Source organism: Squalius cephalus (assembly GCF_949319135.1).
Source record: "Squalius cephalus genome assembly, chromosome: 12".
Lineage (NCBI taxonomy): Eukaryota > Metazoa > Chordata > Actinopteri > Cypriniformes > Leuciscidae > Squalius > Squalius cephalus.
In genome coordinates this window covers 35,141,700-35,164,273 of record NC_137133.1, presented here as the reverse complement: position 1 = coordinate 35,164,273, position 22,574 = coordinate 35,141,700, and the positions used below count along the sequence as shown (strand labels likewise).

The window sequence follows — 22,574 nt, the reverse complement described above, 5'->3', positions numbered from 1 at the left end:
ATGCAAAAACAAGAGAAAACCAGCAAAATATGAATAACTGATTATGTTGTATCAATGCGGGGTTTTTTTTTATAATAAAGCCTGTAGTTTGAGGTTTTTTTTTTTTTTTTTAAAGAAAATATCAAATATATTTTGATGGTTTAATTGAACTTAGGGTCATTAAACACAAGCATCACTTTTGGCCACTACTGATTGTGCGATTTGACTGACAAAGGGTTAAATTTAATCCTGATTTGGTGAACTCCAGGGGAACATTTTAAATGTAGACAGTTTTCGTATAAATATGCCAATGATGCATTATCTAATTAAATATGTGCTAATTTGCATAAAGCTCCAGAACAGAAATCTGAACATTGGGTTTAAAATTTCAAAAGTTTCATTTTGTTGACATTAAAGATTTTTAAGGAAGTGGATTTTGGATCTATTTTTACAACTCTATATTAATATAGAAAATACTGTCAACAGCCAGAAAAAAATAAATGTTCACCATATTTTTTAGAAAGTATCATTTTATATAATTCAGGCGAACAATAAATGAAGAAACCCCGCTGTAAAAACCTTCAGAAGATAAAGTTTGGTGCATGTAAATCTGCAGAAGTTTTAAATCTTGCGTTTTTTCAAGATATGTATTATAATTGAAATCTATATTGAAGTGCAATAAGATAACATAAATGCACATTTTGTATATTTTCTTTGTACGAGTCTTCAAGAAGTCATGTTAAGTAAGCTTGTGCATGAAAAAGCAACGGCCTTGCCTTAAGAACTAGGCTACAGTAAATAAGCCATGAGAAGAAACACATCAACAACAATGAAACTCACTAACATCCATCAGTGACTTTTCACAAGCATTTAACTGACTGTTTAGACATAAAAAGCATCAATCCCTTGATGAGAAATGATTTCACAGTGGCACAAAGCATCAATTATAGCTCAGCATTCCAGACAGATTTCCATGATCAATCCCAGCCACAGGGGGCGCTAAAGGAAAACAGAAATCCCACACATCAATGCAGAATTCAGACCTGAGCATTAGCATTACAGCGTTACATAACCACGGCAGATTTTAATTGTGCTGCTCGTGGGTGATGGAGTTAAATCTAGTCATATTACCAGTAGATTAACCCACACAGTAAGATCCAGCTGGAAACAGCAAAGAGCTGCACGCTATTAAATCATGACCTATCATTACCATGATTCTCTTCTTTATTCCTTTACAAAACTTAAAAATAAAATAAAATGACTAGTCAGTTGATGTTCTGAGGAAAGAGAGAGTCAAACAGATTTTCTTACCGCTATAATATGTAGCAGTACAGCGCCGCTCTTGCGTTCGGCATTGGTGAAAACATCGTCTGGAAATTCACGGATGGCTGTAAAAAACACAAACACACATTTACATTCATGCATTTGATCCAAGGCTTGTTGTGGAGTTGCTGTGCGTTTGCTGGAGTGTTCTAGGTCAATGTTTCAGAAATCAGTTTTATTAAGAGAATTTCACGTGTACCACGATTCAAAACAACTTATCTGGCCCTCATCTTTTATCTAACAAACCTGGAGGAATTAATAACTTATTCATGAATGTTGGTGATGCATAAACAGAGGAGAGATTTCCAGCTCACAGCGAGACGGACTGGAGAAAGAAGACAGATAAATGCCATCAAAAATGACTAACTCAGAGACGAGAGAGAGATAAACACGGGCTGGAAGGTTTTCTGCATTCAGGCGGGTTTGAAAGGCCACTTTTGACGGCATGTTTGCATTGGTTGTCCTCTTCACATCTTTTGTTCTCAGGTGTTTTCCAAACATATCATTGATATCTGAGGTTACAGAAATGATTTGTTCAGTCTGAGCTGTAAGTGCAAATGTGGGAGTGAGTGTGTGTGTGTGTGTGTGTGTGTGTGTGTGTGTGTGTGTGTGTGTGTGTGTGTGTGTGTGTGTGTGTGTGTGTGTGTGTGTGTGTGTGTGTGTGTTATACTCAAGCAGGGAAGATAGACAGTATATCACGGATTGAGTAGCGTACTGCATACTGTACAGTATATACTGTAAACTATGCATTGTTTGCATGACGTCAATATGTTGCACGTGTAATCCAGTGGATGCGGTCCAGTTACTGTATAATTTTGTAAAAATTGCAGTTATTCTTCATTTTCAATTAGATTCTATGTAACATATACAACAGAGCGCACTGATGACACACTGTCTCCCACAATGCAATGCACCTTCCTTTTTCAGTGTGACAAATGAACAGGAAATAAAACATTTCTAGCATCTTTTGACTCATATTTGATCAGGCTACTGTTTAAAATGTTTAGAAATGTATGTTTATATTGTATGAGTTTTGTCTTACCTACTACTAAACAACAACAACACAACAACAACAGTGCAAAATACCGCAGTACGCTTATTCCATTCTGAACATTTACATGCACATATATGCAACTGGCAGATGCTTTTAACTAGACTGAAGAAACTTTGGTGTAGGATTTACTTGGAAACAATTTTCATTCAGAAATTGTTAGTAAATTTTAAACAAAAACTGAGATCAACTACATAAATAAACTGAGATGCACAGAATAAATAAATAATAAATTAACAAATAAATGACAACACTGAGATGCACAGAATAAATAATTGTTAAATAAATAAATAATAAAACAAAAATGCACAGAATTAATAAATAGATAATGAATAAATAAATGACAAAACTGATGCACAGAATAAGTAAATAAATAAACTGAGATACACAAAATAAACAAATAAATGACAAAATTGAGATGCACAGAGTAAATAAATAAATAAATAAATGACAAAACTGAGATGCAATAATTATTAAACAAATAAACATCAAAACTGAGATGCACAATATAAATTAATAAATGACAAAACTGAGATGAACAAAATAAATAAATAAAAGAGCTACAGTAATGACAAAAAATAAATGCAGAGAATAAATAAATAAATGAGAGAAATGAGCTGCACAGTATAAATAAATAAATAAATAAATAAATGACAAAACTGAGATGCACAGAATAAATAATTATTAAACAAATAAACAACAAAATTGAGATGCACAGAATAAATAAATAAATAAATAAATAAATGATAAAACTGAGATGCACAGAATAAAGACATAAATAAATAAATGCTAAAACTGAGATGCACAGAATAAAGACATAAATAAATAAATCTCATTGATATTGTTTCAAGGTCAAGTTGAGTGTATTGCACTGTGGGATACAGCACTGTTCTCTGGTTGTGTGCTGAACAATACAGTAGGTCATTCAGATACTCAGTGCATTCACATACACTGCACAATGAACACGCTGCTGCAAAAAGTATTATAGTAGCATGCTCTTCCCACCACGGGGATAATCCTGATAATGCAGCAGGACGTCATTATAAATGCCAAAACATGCGAAAGCAGCCCGGCCCTCGCCATGAGTCAACGCTGTGCTCAGCCGGCTCTAAGAATAGCAGAGAGTCCACTCCTGCACAGGTGAAGGTGACTTTAATGCTCCAGTTCATCACACATGCTCTCACTGTAGTTTTACAGTGCATCGATATTCCTGGTCTGAAAACACGAAGGGATGCAGTGATTAGAGCTTCATCTTAAATGATCAATAAATCCTTCGTCCGTCTGTTTTCACACATCTACAACCGTGCTGAACAGAGTACTGTGATTATGTTAATGTGATTAAGCTTGTAATTAGAGTAACAATAATCACGATGAAATCCAGAAACGGAACAGCTTTGCATGACAAGGCGTCATGTGTTTTTTAGGAGCATGTCCAGCAAAACAAAGGACAGCAAGTGCCCTTGAACCAGTGAACATTTGCCATTTAAAGCAAGCTAATGAAAGCACTAGTGTTGTGGGTTGGTGTATCGCGAGTGAACAATGGCAGAAAACAGCCACTTTTCATAGCAAATGATTGAAGAATACCACGTAGCATGTAAAGAGAATTGAAAGAGGCGTTCAAAATGCAAACTACAACTCTATTCTTTCTATTTCTGCAGTATATATAGTGCTCTAGCATTAAAAAAATTAGGGGTTGATACGATTATGCACACCAGAATGCATTTATTTGATCAAAAATACAGTCAAAATATGATTACAATATTATTACAATTTAAAATAACTGTTTTCTATTTGAATATATGTTCAAATGTAATTTATTCCTGTTTTACTCCAGTCTTCAGTGTCACATGATCCTTCAGAAATCATTCTAATATGATGATTTGATCAAGAAACATATATGATTATTATTAATGTTGAAACAATTTTTTGTGGGAACGGTGATCAATTTTTTTCAGGATTCGTTAATGAATAGAGTTCAAAACAACAGAATTTATGTGAAATAGAAACCTTTTGTAACATTATAAATGCTTTTACTGTCATTTTGATACATTTAATGTGTCCTCGCTGAATAAAAGAATGAATTTCTTTAAAAAAAAAATGTTTAAAAAAATGTACTGACCCCCAAACTTTTGATAATGGGAAATTGAATTGTGTTCACAATATCATCTTTAAACAATAAACACTGTGTGAATTGAGTTATGTCACTAAATCAAGCATTTAAAAAAAATAGCTTAGTTTTATGCAGCAAAAATTGTCACTGCAGATTCACATAATGAGTGAAGAACATGCTTTGAGTGTTTCTGGACTGTAATAAACCCTCATCAGAGTCTGTGTTTCTCTCAGTTCTTCATGTGTGTCTCCCGAGACTCAGACTCATCTGTGTTCATCACGCCGCGTTCACAATGGGTCAGTGTGGACGCGCGTTTGTCCATTGTGTCGTGGTTAACGTGCCTCGCTCGCTCACGGACGTTTGGCCACAGTGTTCTGGCTCATTGCGTCTCACAAGATTACAATCATCGCAGCCAATTTTGCTAAGCGTGAATATACCGTCTGAGCATGCTGGGAAGATCACGTCAGCTTCCAGTAATGTGAAGATAAGTGTCCTACACATGACCATATGCTGAGCGAGAGCCAAAGATAAGGAGGAACATGCACTTAAACAAAGCATTCGAGATGAATCAATGCCATGACCTTGGGCATTTCTTTAGCAATAATTAGTGATCAATATCCCTAAACCTGGTTCTGTAACTCTTTCTATTATAAATATCACAAAAAAAGCATGTAAATCAATGGGTTTGTAAGTGCAATTCAAGTCTGGTCTGAAAATCAACATGTAACTTGATGATTTGCAGCATCGTTCATAACAATGAAGTTTAAAAGGATGAATTTTACATGCTGTCATGTTACAATATAATGCAATTAACGTCTAATCCTGTAGTCTTTCAAAAGTATTTGCGTGTTGCGTAAGCGAGATCAGTAGATGGGACATCTGTTGCAGACTCATGTGTGAACCGACACAAGCTCTTTACAAAATCAAAAGGCTTACGGAGAAAACAGAACCGCATCTGCACAGATAACAGAATGAGTTCGCAGCGCTGGACGCTTAATGAATGCACTTGCAGAACTAGAACACGTTGAAATGTATTTAAAATATGTTTAAAATACACCCAGAAAATGCTATATACAGTTTGATGAAATGTACATTTATTGTAAAATTATAATATTTTGTTTTAATATGTAATATATGCAAAATATAATATTACATAATATATATAATTCATAAATTAAAAAAGAAACTATACAATAAATAATAATAATATATAAGATGTATATATGAAAAATATATATATATGAAAATAGAAATTATAAATGAAATTATAATAATAATGATATTAACCATCATTGTATTATTATATAATTAAACTTGTAATCAGTCATTCATTAATTTTGATCAAAATTGAATAATATTATTAATTATGTAATTATTATTTATTTTAATTATGTAATAGAATTTTTATTTTAATATATTTCTTCATCATATTATTATTACTATTATGTATTATTATATTATATTATATTATATTATATTATATTATATTATATTATATTATATTATATTATATTATCCATAATTTACATGTTCATGAATTATATTAGACCTCTTTATAAATGAACTGATGTCCTTATAAAGAAGCAAGGCTTTAAATATTCACAATTCATATGTTTTAAGTATTATTTTAATACCATATACATATAAATAATAAAGCTCAGGTTTAATACAAAAATGTCCACAGAGCTGTACGTGTGTGTGTGTGTGTGTGTGTGTGTGTGTGTGTGTGTGTGTGTGTGTGTGTGTGTGTGTGTGTGTGTGTGTGTGTGTGTGCGCGTGTATGTGTGTGTGTGCGTGTGTGTGTGTGTGTGTGTGTGTGTGTGTCTGTGTGTAGTGTGAATCCAGTGAACTTTGAGTGTCATCAGCAGAAGAGGCCAGTGCAGAGAAATCAAACGGCTCAAGTGTGTAATGAACTAAATAATGAAGTAATAGAGCAGAGAGAGAGCGAGAGAGAGAGAGAGAGAGAGAGAGAGAGAGAGAGAGAGAGAGAGAGAAGAATGACTCAGCTTAATTCACAAATAATCTGGAACTTATTCATATAATACAAGTTAGAACCACATAAATCTAGATTATTTTACAAACTAAAAATAATTCTAGAACCATAACATAAATTAATAATAATTGTAACTAAAAAAGCTTTTAATTATTCTTAATCATTGGTTTACCATTTTTAACCCTGGGCTAAAGGTGCTCGAAGCGATGTTGGGTTACGTCACTTCTTGTTGACATTCAAAGTATTGTCAAATAAAACGGAGGCTAGCTCGACCCTCCCTCCTCCTCATCCCGTCCCCGTCCCCTCCCCCTCCCTTCCGTGCTTCCTGAAACAGTCATGAACCATTTAGAAAAACAAACTGGATTTACCCTGTCCAGCAGAAACAGAGCCGCCTGAATGTCGGATTGGAAGCTCTTCTGCCGGCGGAGTTCTCGCCACCTTTTGAACGTTTTTCCGATGTAAATTCGGGACTCCGCGTTCCTTCTCCTTTTCCCTCTTCTTTGTTCATCGGAACGTCGTCTCTTTGGTCGTGTGTCGGCCATATCAAAATTTTCAAGAATATAAAGTTTTAACGTTAGTCGTTGTCTAGGACATCTCTCCTCTAGCTAACTTCCCTCTTCATGCTTCTCTCTCCTCCACCCCCCACACCCCCCTTCATGTGCACTGCACTAACCCCCCAAACCCCCCAACCCCCCAACCCCCACCCCCAAATCATTCTTGTCGGTTATTGTCTGCAACACTGTTTGTTATGTTTCGTGGTCCAGGCTGGGCCAGTTTGTTTTTCTTGCCGTTTGTGGAGCCTGGGCTGTCTACAGAGACCGCGTTTCTTCACAGTGTGTTCAGGGGACAGACAGCGAGCGGATAGTGAGGAGATGTTTGCTGGATGTGACAAAAAATGTTTCAGCCTAAAAAACGCGTGACATCGCTTAGAGCACCTTTAAAGCAATGTTGTTATTTTGAAAAGTGGTTTGCACTGTTTTAACCACTTAAGTGGAGTTATGAACCTCAGCTCCAGGCCTACAGTATAAAACAGTGCAGTGCTAGAATATAACAAATCATAAATTAAACATTTGCCTCATTAATATTCATGAGCTTAGTACAGCCAAGTGATTAAATACGGTCTCAACACACTTAGTATGAAACAAAGTATAAATTCGAGAGATTTTCAACGTTACACTGTCAGCGCACTAAAAACCCTTTTCCAAGAAGTTTCGTCTCTAAATTAATCAGATAAACTCACTAATGAACAAGTCCAGAGCCATTCCTAGTATAAATGCACATAATCTGTGCTCTGAAATGTCTGACGGAGGGGGTTAAAGGACACACAGTTGCTCTGAGCTCAGACTGATGACTCCAGGCTTTGTGACGCTGACTCATCACTGACCGGTACCAGAACAACTGCCCTCAGTCTCATCGCAAACGAAATGTGTTTCACTTTTTCTGTGAAACCAACTTTTTAGGCCAAAAGCAGCTTGTTAAATGTGCAGAGTATATCCACACAGCCCTGACTTACATAACACAGAGCAAACATCCCCACTGAGAGAAAATACATCATTTCATAACACAAATCTGCATACAGGACCATACGACTTATTACATGACTCGAATGCCATATCACTTCACACTCTCTGTAACCATGATTTACATTATTATACATCCACGTCTACCTAGGAATACGTCGCCTATCACTGTATGGTCACCGTGATTTTGCCAAGTAAGAATCCAATTCCTGGATCAACATATTTTGCTGATCCTGGAACATTTCAGAACAGAAATGTAATCCTAACCCTATCCTCACCCCTAAACCTAACATAACCCATTACTTATCCCTTAATTCAGAGGGAAATAATGGGTGAACAACACTGATGTAGAAGCACCTAACCCTGGTTGTAAGTCTAAACTTGACATAAACTATAAACTTGTCCCTCAAATTTGATTGGTTGTTTGGAATGTTGTTCCAGGATCAACAAAGATGTTGATCCAGGAACATGTTGTACTTGATGAAATCAAATTCACCATCACTGTACACATATATAAGCTCCTTCAGTATTATCAACAGCTATCGCGTTTCACAGGAGCGAATTACCCTCCTCCCTCCCCAGCTCCACCTCTCGTCAGTCAGGATTTGGCATTTTGATTCCCCTCGAATCAGAATAAATTCAAGAATTATGTTGTACATTAAAATATTGACATATCTGCAATAAATTTGTATTGGTTCTGTTCTGTTTACCCTATTGCTGCTCTTATCCATGCTAGGCTGCCCAGAACAGAACCATACCGCCAATCCTAACTATATGCTAATGGTCATTCGTATTTGACGATAGTGGACCTGACAGAAATAAAATACTACTTCATTTGCCCCTTATGCCCATATATACACACTCACCGGTCACTTTATTAGATACACTTGCTAGTACCGGTAAGACCCGCTTTTGTCTTCAAAACTGCCTTAATTCTTTGTGTCAGAGATTCAACAGGGTGCTGGCAACATTCCTCAGAGATTTTGGTCCATATTGTCATGATAGTTGCTGCAGATTTGTTGTCTGATTATCCATGATGTGAATCTCCCATTCCTCCACATCTCAAATCTGCTCTATTGGACTGAGATCTGGAGACTGTGGAGCCGTTTGAGTTTAGAGACTCACTGTCATGATCAAGAAACCAGTTTGAGATGATTTGAGCTTTGTGACGTTTGTGTTATCCTGCTAGAAGTATCCATCAGAAGATGATTCACTGTGGTCATAAAGAGATGGACACGGTCAGCAACAATACTCAGGTCGGCTGTGGCGTTTAAACGAAGCTCAATTGGTACTAAGAGCCCAAAGTGTGTTAATAAACACCCATTACAGCATCAGCACCTGAACCACTGATACAAGACAGGATCATCCATGCTTTCATGTTGTTTTCACCAAATTCTGACACGAACATCTGAATGACAGCAGAACTCCAGACTCATCAGACCAGGCAACGTTCTTACAATCTTCTTGCACCACGAAAATGACCATTACATTTACACTTGATATTTTACATTAGACATTTAAAATTCCTTAAAAAACACTCGAAAGACCCTAGCAACATGATACAAAGGTTAGCAACAAAACACGCATGGCCAAAAAGCACACAAAATCGAATTTGATATTAAAGCTGCATTGTCATAGACGACATAAAACACGAAAATGAGGCCATGAAGAAGGTGAAGAAGAGAGAAACAGGATCTCATCGCCGTTTGCACTACATGCTGAAGAAGAGAAGGAAAGAGTAAACTGTAATCTTTAGAGATTACAAGATTTCCAGCTTGTAATCTTGTCAACTGGCACACTGCAACTCAGATTGAAAACTTAGTGGCAAAAGTACGAGGTGAGAAAGACAAACGGAGAGCTGCAGATTCAGAGGTGCGCCGTCACTGGAGTTTTACAGATAAGCGTTTTTATTTCAGAAATATGTCGACTGGAAGGAAAATCCTGAGTTACTTGAAGCCAGCTTCTCCCGTTCTCTTTGCTGGATGATTGAACAGTCAAAAAAGAATTAAAAATGCAAAAGTTTAAATGTTAAAAATAGCTGACCTGCAGCTCACGTACCGACAAAGATGAACCGCAAGTCATGAACAAAACGTGACTCTTGCTCAAACCTCAAAACCTTCTTTATTAGCATTAAAGGCTGAAGAACCTTTTTTTTTTAATTGCACAAAAATGTCATTGTAGTGGAAAAATGTTCTTTATTTTATTAAAGGAGTGGTGTAATGCCCTTTTCACAAGATCTAAAATAAGTCTTTGATGTCCCCAGAGTGTGTGTGTGTGAAGTTTTAGCTCAAAATACCCCACAGATATTTTTATATAGCATGTTAAAGTTGTCACTTTTTGAGGGTGAGCAAAAACACACCGTTTTTGTGTCTGTCCCTTTAAATGCAAATGAGCTGCTGCTCCCGGCACAGAGAGCGGAGCTTCAAAAGCTTGCACTCACACAGACATGCACTGAACATTGTTCAAACCGAAGTCAGAAAGATGGAGAGATTCAAGAAGAAGTGAAAACATGTAGACAACATTTCTGAATGGTTAGTTGATGAATTTATGTAGCTTATGTGTAGTTATCTTCTAGTCATTGATTAGCATATTCTGTCTGGATAATCTATAAATCGTGTTCAGGGGGCGGGGTTTATGTAAATTCTAGGGTTGGTGATGTCACTAACCCGGGAGGAATGTGGTGTAGTCTCTACCAGCCGTTTGTTGTAGTCCTTAAAAAGCGATTTCTTTAACAGCAAATATCTCCCTTTGCTTTGAACTTTGAGCGTCGTAACTTTGCAGATGTTGTTTATGATCAAACAGCAACATTACACACTAACTAAAGTTAGAAAAGTCAAATCATAATCAACCACCCCTTTAAAATGTTCTTCACACTAAGAAAAAAATACTTTAATTCATAAACAATTTTTGTTATTCTGGTTGAAACTCTTTTCACATCATGATAGCAATCAATAATAGAAGTCTAAATATTAAAATCCCCCTGTAGTCAATAATTGTATCACTTAAAACTAATCTTTGATCACCAAAACTAGTTTTTTCCTTCATGCCTTAAAATAGCTTGAGTGTAACTCGACCCCCTTGCCTCATTTAGTATACGCAGTTCTATGAATATGCAAATGAGCCCCGCCTCCACTCACTCCCTCAGCTCAGAGATCCACTGGTTGACGATCACACGTTGATCTGATTGGTTACAAGGTAGTTTGTGACGTCAGAAACACCAGTGATTTCAAAGTGTGTTTTTGAGACTGTCTTTGGTTCACTGCAGTTTTAAGGAGGAAATACTCAGCAATGCTGTCGACTTATGAATTTACACATGGTTTGTCTTAAAGCATATTAAAAACACCACATAGACATATAAACAAGATTAAAAGCTTGATTTTCACCACAGGGGGGCTTAAAAGCATGTACTTACAGTATATCTCAGACTCGGATTTACACTATCAACACTATCAATGCCGAATTGAATCTGCAGCACTTCCGAGCTCTGTAAGTTGTTTACATTCATTATAATTGTAATGTTATGTGCATCGAGACATGAGGTAATTTAATGCCTCTCATCTCTGTTGTACACGTTCATGTGTTTTGAAGGAAGCGTGGCTTTAGAGACGCTCTGAAGTAAGGGTGGGATCTAATGCTTTCAAAGCTGAACTGATTGCTGAAAAGTTCCTCGTTGAACCAAAAATGGTTCTTCTATGGCATCACTGTGAAAACATTTATTTTTAAAGAGTGCTAGTTGCATTTTTATGATGGATCATGTTGTTATCTTAGCAAAATACTAATGCCAAACAAGTTGTTAGAATCAGTTGTGAGGAGCGAAACATTGCTGTCTCACATGCAACAGTCACTGTCTGATACAGTTTATGTCAAACTGAATGTTTGAATCTGAAAGAATATGTTATAATTAAACTACCACTAAGGCCCTGTTTACACCTGTTATTAAGATGCGTTTTGGTCAATCGGATCACAAGTGGACGACGCTAAATACAGGGGTGTAAAACGGTTTGAGCTAGTCGGATTGCTTTCGTAGTGTAAACACTCATGATGTCGAATGTGTTTAAACAGCCACAAAAGACCGTCTCCTCTCCTCTTACTGACCTGATGCATAAACATTATGAAAAGAGCTCTATCCGGAAGGGATTTAAACTCTGTCGGCTGAAGATTCAAGTTTGGTTTGAAGATGAAAAATGTGCCAAGCACAATGTTCTCTCTCCATTCCTGATTTCTAACACACACTCACAGCGTTCGGCTGGTCTTTCGGCTGTCAGAGCAGAAACTAAAGCTGATGCTCTCCGTGTGTTTTTCTCTTTTCTCCGGTCATGTTCATGTGTAAATTGCGTGAGCTTATTTCATCCATTAGATCGAAAGATCTGGAAAAACCCACACATTCATCCGCCCATAGACCCTCCCGTCAAAGAAATCAGGACAGAAGTGGATGAAAGTGGACAAAAAAGACGGATTAAAACACCAGATGTAAACGGGGCCTAACACAGGTCAAATGACTTGAATATGCTTGGATATGCTTGAATATGCTTGAAAATGCATGAAAATGCTTGAATATCCTTGAATATGCTTGAATACGCTTGAAATGAAGTTCCACAGTCATAAAGACGAGCGACATCAAACACCTCAGTGCAGATTCGCTTATAAATTATGCCTGACTTAAAATGTATAAAGCTGAACAAACAGAACATCCACAGCTAAAATTAGATATTTAATTTGGGTTTCGAAAGAATTTAATGAGAACAACCGCAGTCGGAATAACAGCCGTAAGTCCGGGAAAGAGTGCACTCCGAAGAAAACGAGTGTCAGCTAAACGCAGGCCTTTCTCTCCGGCCCAAAGCTGATTAAAACTTCCACAAGTGAACAGCAAAGTCACATTAAACCTTAAATCTCACTAGAGTTACAAAAACAGCCTGACGTGGAGTTCAAATCTCGTCAAAGCTCTTACTGCACACTTTAACGCACTTCTGTGAAGTTTTCCATCTGCTGATTAACCAAAAACTGAAGATAATTCCTGGTGGGTCATTAGTGGCGTCTCAAAGAACCTAAATGTAGAAAATTAGCATGTGTGCAAAAACACCAAAGCAAATGCATATGGTCAAAAAATAAATAAAAAAAACAGTCCTAAAAGCTCAGTCCAACAGCTCTGGCACGTCATTACAATCATCTACACACTTATGATCCATACAAAAAGAGAAAAATGGGGAACTGAACAAACTGAAAACACTGAGGTTGTAAAATGGCAGCCATTTGTGAACGAATCACTGAATCATTTTAAAACTACAATTTATTATGCATTAGTGTTCGACCACTTTTTCCGTGACGTTGGTTCCAGAAGTATTTTTCCCATAGGGATTTTAAAAAAGCATTATAAGTCATGAACCAAACCAACCAGCTACAAGGTGAATCACAACACTACAAACATTGATTTGAAGCAAAACACAGTTTTTACACGACTGTGAGCTTTAATGAGGGAAAGAACTACAATCCCATGAAGCATTGAGAATGACAATTGAATTAAAGGGGTGGTTGATTATGATTTGACTTTTCTAACTTTAGTTAGTGTGTAATGTTGCTGTTTGAGCATAAACAACATCTGCAAAGTTACGACGCTCAAAGTTCAAAGCAAAGGGAGATATTTGCTTTTAAAGAAATCGCTTTTTAAGGATTACAACAAACGCTGGTAGAGACTACACCACATTCCTCCCGGGTTAGTGACATCACCAACCCTAAAATTTACATAAACCCCACCCCCGGGAATGAGATTTATAGATTATCATGACAGAATATGCTAATCAATGACTAGAAGATAACTACACATAAGCTTCATAAATTCATCAACTAACCATTCAGAAATGTCCTGTTGCTTCTACATGTTGTCACTTCTTCTTGAGTCTCTCCATCTTTGTCTGACTCCGGTTTGGACATAAAAGGCTAAAAGTTTTTGAAATTTTCAGTGCATGTCTGTGTGAGTGCAAGCTGTTGAAGCTCCGCCCCCTGTGCCGGGAGCAGCAGCTCATTTGCATTTAAAGGAACATACACAAAACGGTGCATTTTTGCTCACCCTCAAAAATTGACAACTTTAACATGCTATATAAAAATATCTGTGGGGTATTTTGAGCTAAAACTTCACACACACACTCTGGGGACATCAGAGACTTATTTAACATCTTGTGAAAAGGGCATTTTACCACCCCTTTAAAAGCCATTGAGAAATATAAAACTATTCATTTAAAGATGTTTATTACATCTACAGAAACAATATATTTTAAGTTATGTCAATTTATGATTACATAAATATTTAACAGCATAGATTGACACAAATACATCATTTGCATAGCCTTGCATAAACTTTTGACGCAATTTGCTTTCTGCAACTCTCCAATTGGTGTAATTTTCTATTTAGCATCATGGTAATGTAGTTTTCATGAATTCCACTGTTAAACCGTATTTTTAAGCATTTAAGTATTTTATAATCACCAAACCTTCATGCCCAGATCATTTGGTTTAGCAAGAGATGTAAAGAATGCGATCTGCTCTCCGAAGGCATTTGTTCAGAGATGATGATATCACCTCACCTGGCTCTGTGCAGTTTTTCTCCTCCGTCACATTATCGGGCGTCGATGACATCAGCCGTCGCCCCCAGTGGTCATGTGATTCCATATCAGACTCCTCCACAATCATGCCATGACCTAGAAAAAAAAAACATCGGTCAAATCACTACACAACGAAGAAAGAAAGATATATGGGTTTGGAACAACATGATAAATGGTTAGGTTTTCATTTTTGGGTGAACTATCTCTTTAAATAGCACATTTAAGACTATAACTCTCAAAAATAAGGAGTTACTTTTATCATATGTTTATGATAACATAACATAATGACTTGTTTAAAACTTTTTTGATGTGGTAAACTATTTTTTTACATTTTATTTTTATAAATATATTATTCATATTAATCTAAATATTAACCATAAATAAATATAGAAATTAAAATATTAGATAAAACTAGTATATAGCGCTTTATACAGCAGCTTAGCATTAATAAACAGGAAAATAATGTTGTAAAATTCATCAGTTATGAAACAAATTCAATTGTAGCTGTAAAGCTGCTCTTCAGAATCAATGTTGATTCAATGTTGCAAAGTTCATCAATTATGAAATTAGTTTAATTCAGCTATAAAAAGCTCTACAGAAGACAATAGTGTCATCAAGTCAATGTTAATTCAATTTGGTTCAATAATAGTATTGATGTTGCAAAGTAAGCATCATTTTTCTTCATATTTTATTCTCATCTGTTAGTGTCAGTGAGGTTGAATCAATAATATTATTGAATTCACACACAAAAAAAATTGCCAGTAGTGCAGAAATGTATTGTCAACACTGTTCTGTGATTTATCAAGAAAATATCTTAGAAACTGAAAAGTTCTAGCATATATTTCTTAGTAACTAAATCCCACAGCTTCACCATTATTAAAGAGAGACGCTGCCAGGCAGAATTAATTCACACGCAATCGCTCTCTCACTAATGCATTCATATAAATCTTTACTGTGTCTGTACTTTATCTAGATCTGATTTAGAACGAGCAGAAATCTGTGAGAAATATAACGACCAAAAGACAAAAGAACTGATCAAAATGTCAAATGCCTTAACATTATGATTAATATTATAACTGTGAACAAGAAAACCCGCGTTTGAGACTCGATCGGCTCGAGGTTCAGGCTTATTTCTTCATTAATGACGCCATCAGCGACTAGTCGACGTCTTATAATCGACTTTATTCACATAAATGTAGACTTTAACCTTAAATATTATTTAAAATACTAACCATAAATATTAAATATTGTTTCTACCACCATCAGAATAGAATTATATACTGCTGAATTCAACACAAGCTAGCCTACTATAGACCTTATGTAGCTCCGCCCCTTTTCAGCGCAGCGCTCGTTGTCTTTTGTCTTCCGGTCTGTATTTTCACAGCGATCTTGCGTATTTATGAATGAACGGCTCATTTCAAAATCTTCCCGGTCGACTGATATTTGTTAAGACATCTGCTTTAAACATTACAATCCTCATGATAACTTTCGTTAACTTTACATTAAAGGAGAACTCCGGTCAATTTTAACACTGAGCTCATTTTTTTGTACATTTGGAGTGCTGTCAATACAGAGAACAATGACAAAAATCAGTGTTGCCTACACCGTGTTATCCTCTTTTTAAAATTTGCACCCTGTTGACTTCAATGGGGCAAGTACTAAACCTGCTTTTAGCCTCTTAACATCCTTGATGTGTCATTACAAGTGCACAGGTCATGTGAGTGATTCCTTCAGAGTGAACGTGGGTGAATCTGACTGCAGTAGATGTGAAAGATATGAATAAAAATGATGTTTATTTAGCCAGCGCACATACCTGTATTTACATCCTGTTTTCGGTCGAAGTCCAGAGTAATCGATTGTCGAGTTCACGCGCGTGATCATAGGTACTAAACCAATGCACGTGAACTCGACAATCGATTACTCTGGACTTCGACCGAAAACAGGATGTAAATACAGGTATGTGCGCTGGCTAAATAAACATCATTTTTATTCATATCTTTCACATCTACTGCAGTCAGATTGACCCGCGTTCACTCCGAAGGAATCACTCACATGACCTGTGCACTTGTAATGACACATCAAGGATGTTAAGAGGCTAAAAGCAGGTTTAAAACTTGCCCCATTGAAGTCAACAGGGTGCAAATTTTAAAAAGAGGATAACACGGTGTAGGCAACACCGATTTTTGTCGTTGTTCTCTGTACTGACAGCACTCCTAATTTACAAAAAAATGAGCTCAATGTTAAAATTGACCGGAGTTCTCCTTTAAGTAAATCCACTTCAAAAGCTAATTACTCCTGGACAGCAATGCCATCGAAATATACGAGCGACCGCAAAAACGGAAGTTCAAAGACAATATTCTAAAGATGGCGGCGCCCTCGTTTCTCTGGTGCATAAGGTCTATACAGGCGTAAAGAGCTGAACCTCATTGGCTTCAATGTATTTGAGTGACAGCACAGAATCCTGCATGATCCCGCCCACTGAATGTTCATTTTTCAGGCATAAAGCAATAACGCAGAAAACATTTTTCTTTAATGTGCTCTACTATAATATAAATGAATCATTTTCTTTTCTGAATGAGTGAGTGGCGCCGGCAGCGTTTGCTCCACGGCAGGTTTTTGGTTCAATCGCAGGGTGTCAATTAAACTAAACCGGCCCAAATTCAGCCCAAAACGACTGTCCTGAAATGCTGATGAGACACTCATGGACTACCTGACTAGCTCCAGGACAAAGCCGTTTCACAAAAGAACTCAATCTCAGAGCTCTGGAACAGTTCAGAACAAGCATGCAAATAAAAGAGAGCGTTTTCACTTTCCAACCTTGTTTTGATAGGGAAAAAATAAAACATAAAATGAGGAAAAACAGGGACAAATATGAGTGACAGTATTGCTTTTCTTTTCTCCTCAAGCTACAAGAGGAAAACAGGATCTGCCTGATTCAAAAGGGAGGGTTGCATATATTCTCTCTGTCTTTGATCTTTCGTTCCTGAACCATTATAAAGGCACTGAGTCTGACGTTCACACACACACACATGCTTTCAAGTTATTGTCAAGAACAGACATTCATGTTTCTGACGGTAAACGTCGTGCGTCGAAACAGATTTACTATTGTCTGTACGGTATCAGTGGAGAATAATCTTTTAAGCTTCTTGTTTTTACTGTAATTAACGTCTTTGTGTTTGATGCAGAAGGCTTACATTTAATTTGAGCATTACTTTTCAGTGTGAGCCACAGGCATGAGTGATACCTCAGATCGAGCGGCTTGTTTGCGCTTGTCTAGATCAGACTTTTCACTCGGTGGATGATAGACATGCAGACGAAACCCTTCCTGAAGGAGGGATCCGAGTCACATCGAGACATTTGAGGGTTTTGACTTGGATCATTAAGCAGAAATCACCCAGAACATCTGCATAACAACACCCTGGCAAACACCACATTATGGCGGTGAATTATGCATGCACATTTGGACAATTGTAATGATTTTTTAACCAGATTTGGAAGGCTGCTATAAAAGATTCAGATGAATAAATCTTTCATGAAATCTGAACACTCGTGTGTCTGTGAACACAAGATCAGCCCAGGACACACTGTGTGACGTGCAACACTTCACTTTACAGAGGCAAACAAGTGAACGAGAAGTCGAATTATTTAGAATTTACAGTATAAACAGGAACTGATTGTTTTCTTAATTAAAATTAAATTAATGAAACATTCTCAGACTGCTGTCCTAACAGTGATGTGCTCACGTCACTTCTTAATGAACAAATGTTAACTTTTTTGGGGGGGAAATCAATTCTTCTGTAAAATACAGTACTTGCTGTAACAGCAAAATTCTTTGTATATAATAAATACACAACAGGGTTAAACAGGATCTATTATGCTCTTTTACAAAGTCTTGATTTTGTTTTTGGGCTCTATAGAATAGGCTTTAGACATATTCTCCATTGTTGCGGCTCCTCTCTTCACCGTCTGTCAGTAACGCTCTAAGGGTGCGTTACCCACACAACACCGTAACTCGCTGTTTAATACCATTGAAGCAAAGTTGAAGAAATCAAGCTACTGTAGTCACAAGACTGTACTGTCGCAAATTGGTAATTCAACCTCGTTGGTTAATGATGTCACGCACGTGGTGGAGTAATACATACTTTTAATGAATCTGTTTGAGATTGAATTAATGCTATAAATGTTTAGCTATAAGTTACAGACATGGCATCTGAGGACTATTTCTCATTTTTCTCAGGTATTTTGCTTTATTTCCAGATTCAATCATAGGCTCGTTCTTACGTACTAGAGCACGTTCACACATGCGCACTCTTCAAAAACTACACTTTAAATCTCTTGACAAACTAAAAGATGTAAATGACATTAGTATGTATTCTAAATAAAAGACACAGGTTGTACTGAACGTCAGCTTGCTTATTTTGCTCAAGATAAGGATTTATTGAGTCCACATGTGATGCAAACTAGAAACTACTCTTCTAACCACAGGTCGATACTGTCGTTCCAAACACACACTTTGCGATGCTGTTTGCGAATGTTCGTTAGAACGATGTTTTCGGGAAACACTGACTCGTTGAACTATGATGATAACGACAGAACTTGCGACCATAGTTGGTTAACGATGCTTTCGGGAAACACATCCCTGTTTAGTTCCTGTCTCTATGAAGCCCCTCCTTCTGTAAAGCACACTGTGCTCTAATTGGTCGGCTGGATCAGTGTGTTGTGATTGGTCAAGCGCTTCGAGTGTGTTTAGGAAATGTCCCGCCCCTTACCATAACCGCCAGTTTAACACACTACTAACTAACTCAACCAGGCCCTGCCCCTTTATTCTGCGTATGAATTATTTAAATGAGGAATATTGTGACGTGTTCGTTCCCGGAAGAAACTCAAGACTACAATGGAGGCGTTTCAGGAGTTCAGAAACACTGACACTGATATAGAGAAGAACTCCCGCTGGAGGGACTTTGTGCTCAACACACTACACACTAAAGAAAGATGAACATGAGGAAAAACATAATATGTCCTCTTTAAGGTAATTCAACATACACATTAAAATGTTTAAAGCTATTATAACCAAAATCATCATGCCATGGGAGAGATATGCTATTCTATTCTATTCTAATTCACGTGTGCAAGATACATGACGGTTATATAAATAAAGCATGATTTGCTTTGATCAGTTCAGTGTTATGCACGTGCGGTTCAGTTCATATGGTGATGTTTTAGGTCATCAGAGGAATGTGACTTTCATTCGCCCCAAAACAGCAACACTGCTCCCTTGACACGCATCTCTGGTCATAAAACACAAATCACCAGAACAGAATAGTGCATTCAAAATCTAACCATGTGTGCATAACGGACCCAGCACACCGTCTCCGCACACTGCGGCATACGAGACAGAGCAACACACACACACATTTAAAACCTAGACTCGACTACCTACACATATTATGTGCATAAACGCCGTTTAGAAGGGCAGCCCTGGTGTGGTGACCTGATAAGAACAGGTGCATCTGCCTCAAATACATCTCACAGCACACAGACATCACAGAATAATAGATACTCGTTTAAAATATATTTATGATGCACAGACAGGATAATGCCACTAATGCATCTCACAGAACTGAGAAACATATTTGTCTACACAATGATGCACAATAAGGACAGCTGTCCATTTAATATATTTCTTTATAATGTCACGCAGATTGGATTTCTGACATAATCTGGAAATAATGGGATCAAATCAATTTAGAAAATCCCAGTAACACGCTTAATTTCATTAATATTTATAATTCTAGATTAAATAATTATAAATAACCCTTGCTTTTTGTAGTTAATTCTTGGTTATTAATGGCACTAATTTATGACAGAATTCATGCTGTAACATCGATGTGTTTATCCACTAACACTCTTAAGATAAATATAGAATTGCATTAATAGTTCAATACAGAGTGAACAATAAAAAGGGAATTTAGAATTAGTGGTTCTAAATTCCATAAGCAATGTTTTAGGAAATGTTGTTTAAACTGTCAGTCAAAAGCTGTTCTGACACTGAACACTTCTTCTATTCCCATTTATGAATCGCACTGAAGCAATATGGGCAGATGATTGACCCTCCGTCACATTTCTCCCACACTACACGGGGTTTGATTGACAGGTTCCGCTCGGACTCACCTGTCCTGGTCAGGATGGTGGACATGCCCCACGCCACGAACAGAACACTGCAGACCAAACACACCTGCGCCAGCAGCATCTCCCTCCTCTTGCGCACTCTGAACATCTTGGCGATGATGGATTTCTTGGAGACCGCGGTCATGGTGTGGTCCTGATGCTGCTCCTGATCCGCGCTGGTCATCGTCGAGCACTGATGGAGAGACGTGTAGAGAGAGCGCGATCAGAGGTCTGGATCCAGATACAGAAAACCCCAGCCTTCACTGTCCCAGATCCCTGCTCTCATCAGATTCCTCCCCGCCGCATTGCAACAACACTGGGAACGTTACATTCCTGCATGCATGCATCCTGCAGCGTCGCGTGCGTCTGTCGTGAAGCGCGCGTGTGGAAATAACATCGGTCTCGGCTCTCAGGTGATGTCCTTCAGTCCCTCTGCTTGTGAAAGCGTTCCTGCTCTTCCCATCTGAACGTCGGGAACTTTGCGCTCCTCCGGTGTCCACCCGAGACACGTGACGCGCTGCGATCCGGTGCATTCACGGGGATCCGACGCGTCACGGCTCCTATATACCGAGAGAGTGAGGGCATTTAACACTCACATGTTATCATGTGCATGCATACATTCATTAATGCATACTTGCATTAGTGCAAACGAACAAAATAAATAAAAAATCAGCGCAATTATTAGTTTGCTATGTATGTGTGTATTGCAAATTTATAGGCTACTGTGTAAATTATTATGAATATTATAGTAACTCGGATTATAAAGTTCTAAAAAGCTGTTCATTTCGAACATTCCTGAATAAACAGTTCCAAAAGTAGCATATAATTCACAAAAATAATAGTAAACACAAACATAATTTGAGTATGAGTGCGTTTATAAATCAAAAAAAAAAAAAAAAAAATGCAGTCGTAAATTTATATAGGCCTACATTCACTAATAATACACTTCCGTTCCAAGTGAGTTATAATAATCATAAATGTTCCTTGAGCAGCAAATCATCATATTAGAATGATTTGTGAAGGATCATGTGACACTGAAGACTGGAGTAATGATGCTGAAAATACAGCTTTGATCACAGGAATAAATTACATTTTAACATATTCACATAGAAAATAGTTATTTAAATGATAATTATATTTCACAATATCCCTGTTTTTACTATATTTCTGTTTAAATAAATGCAGCCTTGGTGAGCAGAAGAGACTTATTTTAAAAAACATCTTACAGACCCTGAACCTTTGAACAGTTAGCCTACTTAAAACTAGTTATGTAATTTACAACATTCATGTAAGCTTATACACCTAAAAGAAAACTCTTTGGTTAAATGCACTCAAAGTGTTACATTAAGAATGAGTGACAGTAAGGTCATACATGAATGTGAGTGTGTCTGATTCCTTCTAGTGTGTGTGTGTGTGTGTGTGTGTGTGTGTGTGTGTTCACTGATAGATAGTGTGTGTTTGTACAGCATGTGTTTGGCTTGAAGGTCAAATGATTGTTTCAGACATGCATGGTTCTTCGTCTAGAGTGTAGACATATGAAATCTGCACGACTGCATCAACAGTGTCATACTTCATATTGTCACCTCTATATGGCATTTATGAGCCTATAAATAAAACAGCATTAACCATTTATGAACACACGTTTGCACAGATATCCAAATTGCTACAAACTAGTCCTAACAGAAAATTAAAGGAAGTGTTTTGTTTCCATGTTTTATTGGGTCTTTCCATAGACATGATTTTTATACTGTGCAAACTGTATATTCTTTCCCCTTACACTAACCCGACCCCTAAACCTGCCCATCACACACACACACACACACACACACACACA

At 37.2% G+C, this 22,574-nt stretch overlaps 1 protein-coding gene across 1 annotated transcript in view; it reads right to left on the bottom strand.

The window, feature by feature from the left end:
• slc24a4b (solute carrier family 24 member 4b) overlaps positions 1 to 21,320 on the bottom strand; it is a 52,015-nt gene extending 30,695 nt beyond the window's left edge. Inside the window, exons 1-3 of the mRNA XM_079888005.1 lie at positions 20,744 to 21,320; positions 14,555 to 14,668; positions 1,291 to 1,367 (exon numbers count right to left, since the gene is read on the bottom strand). Coding sequence (XP_079744131.1) covers positions 1,291 to 1,367; positions 14,555 to 14,668; positions 20,744 to 20,924 — 372 coding nt within the window. The 5' untranslated portion in view covers positions 20,925 to 21,320. The remainder of the gene's footprint in view (positions 1 to 1,290; positions 1,368 to 14,554; positions 14,669 to 20,743) is intronic.
• Between the last annotated feature and the right edge of the window lie 1,254 nt (positions 21,321 to 22,574).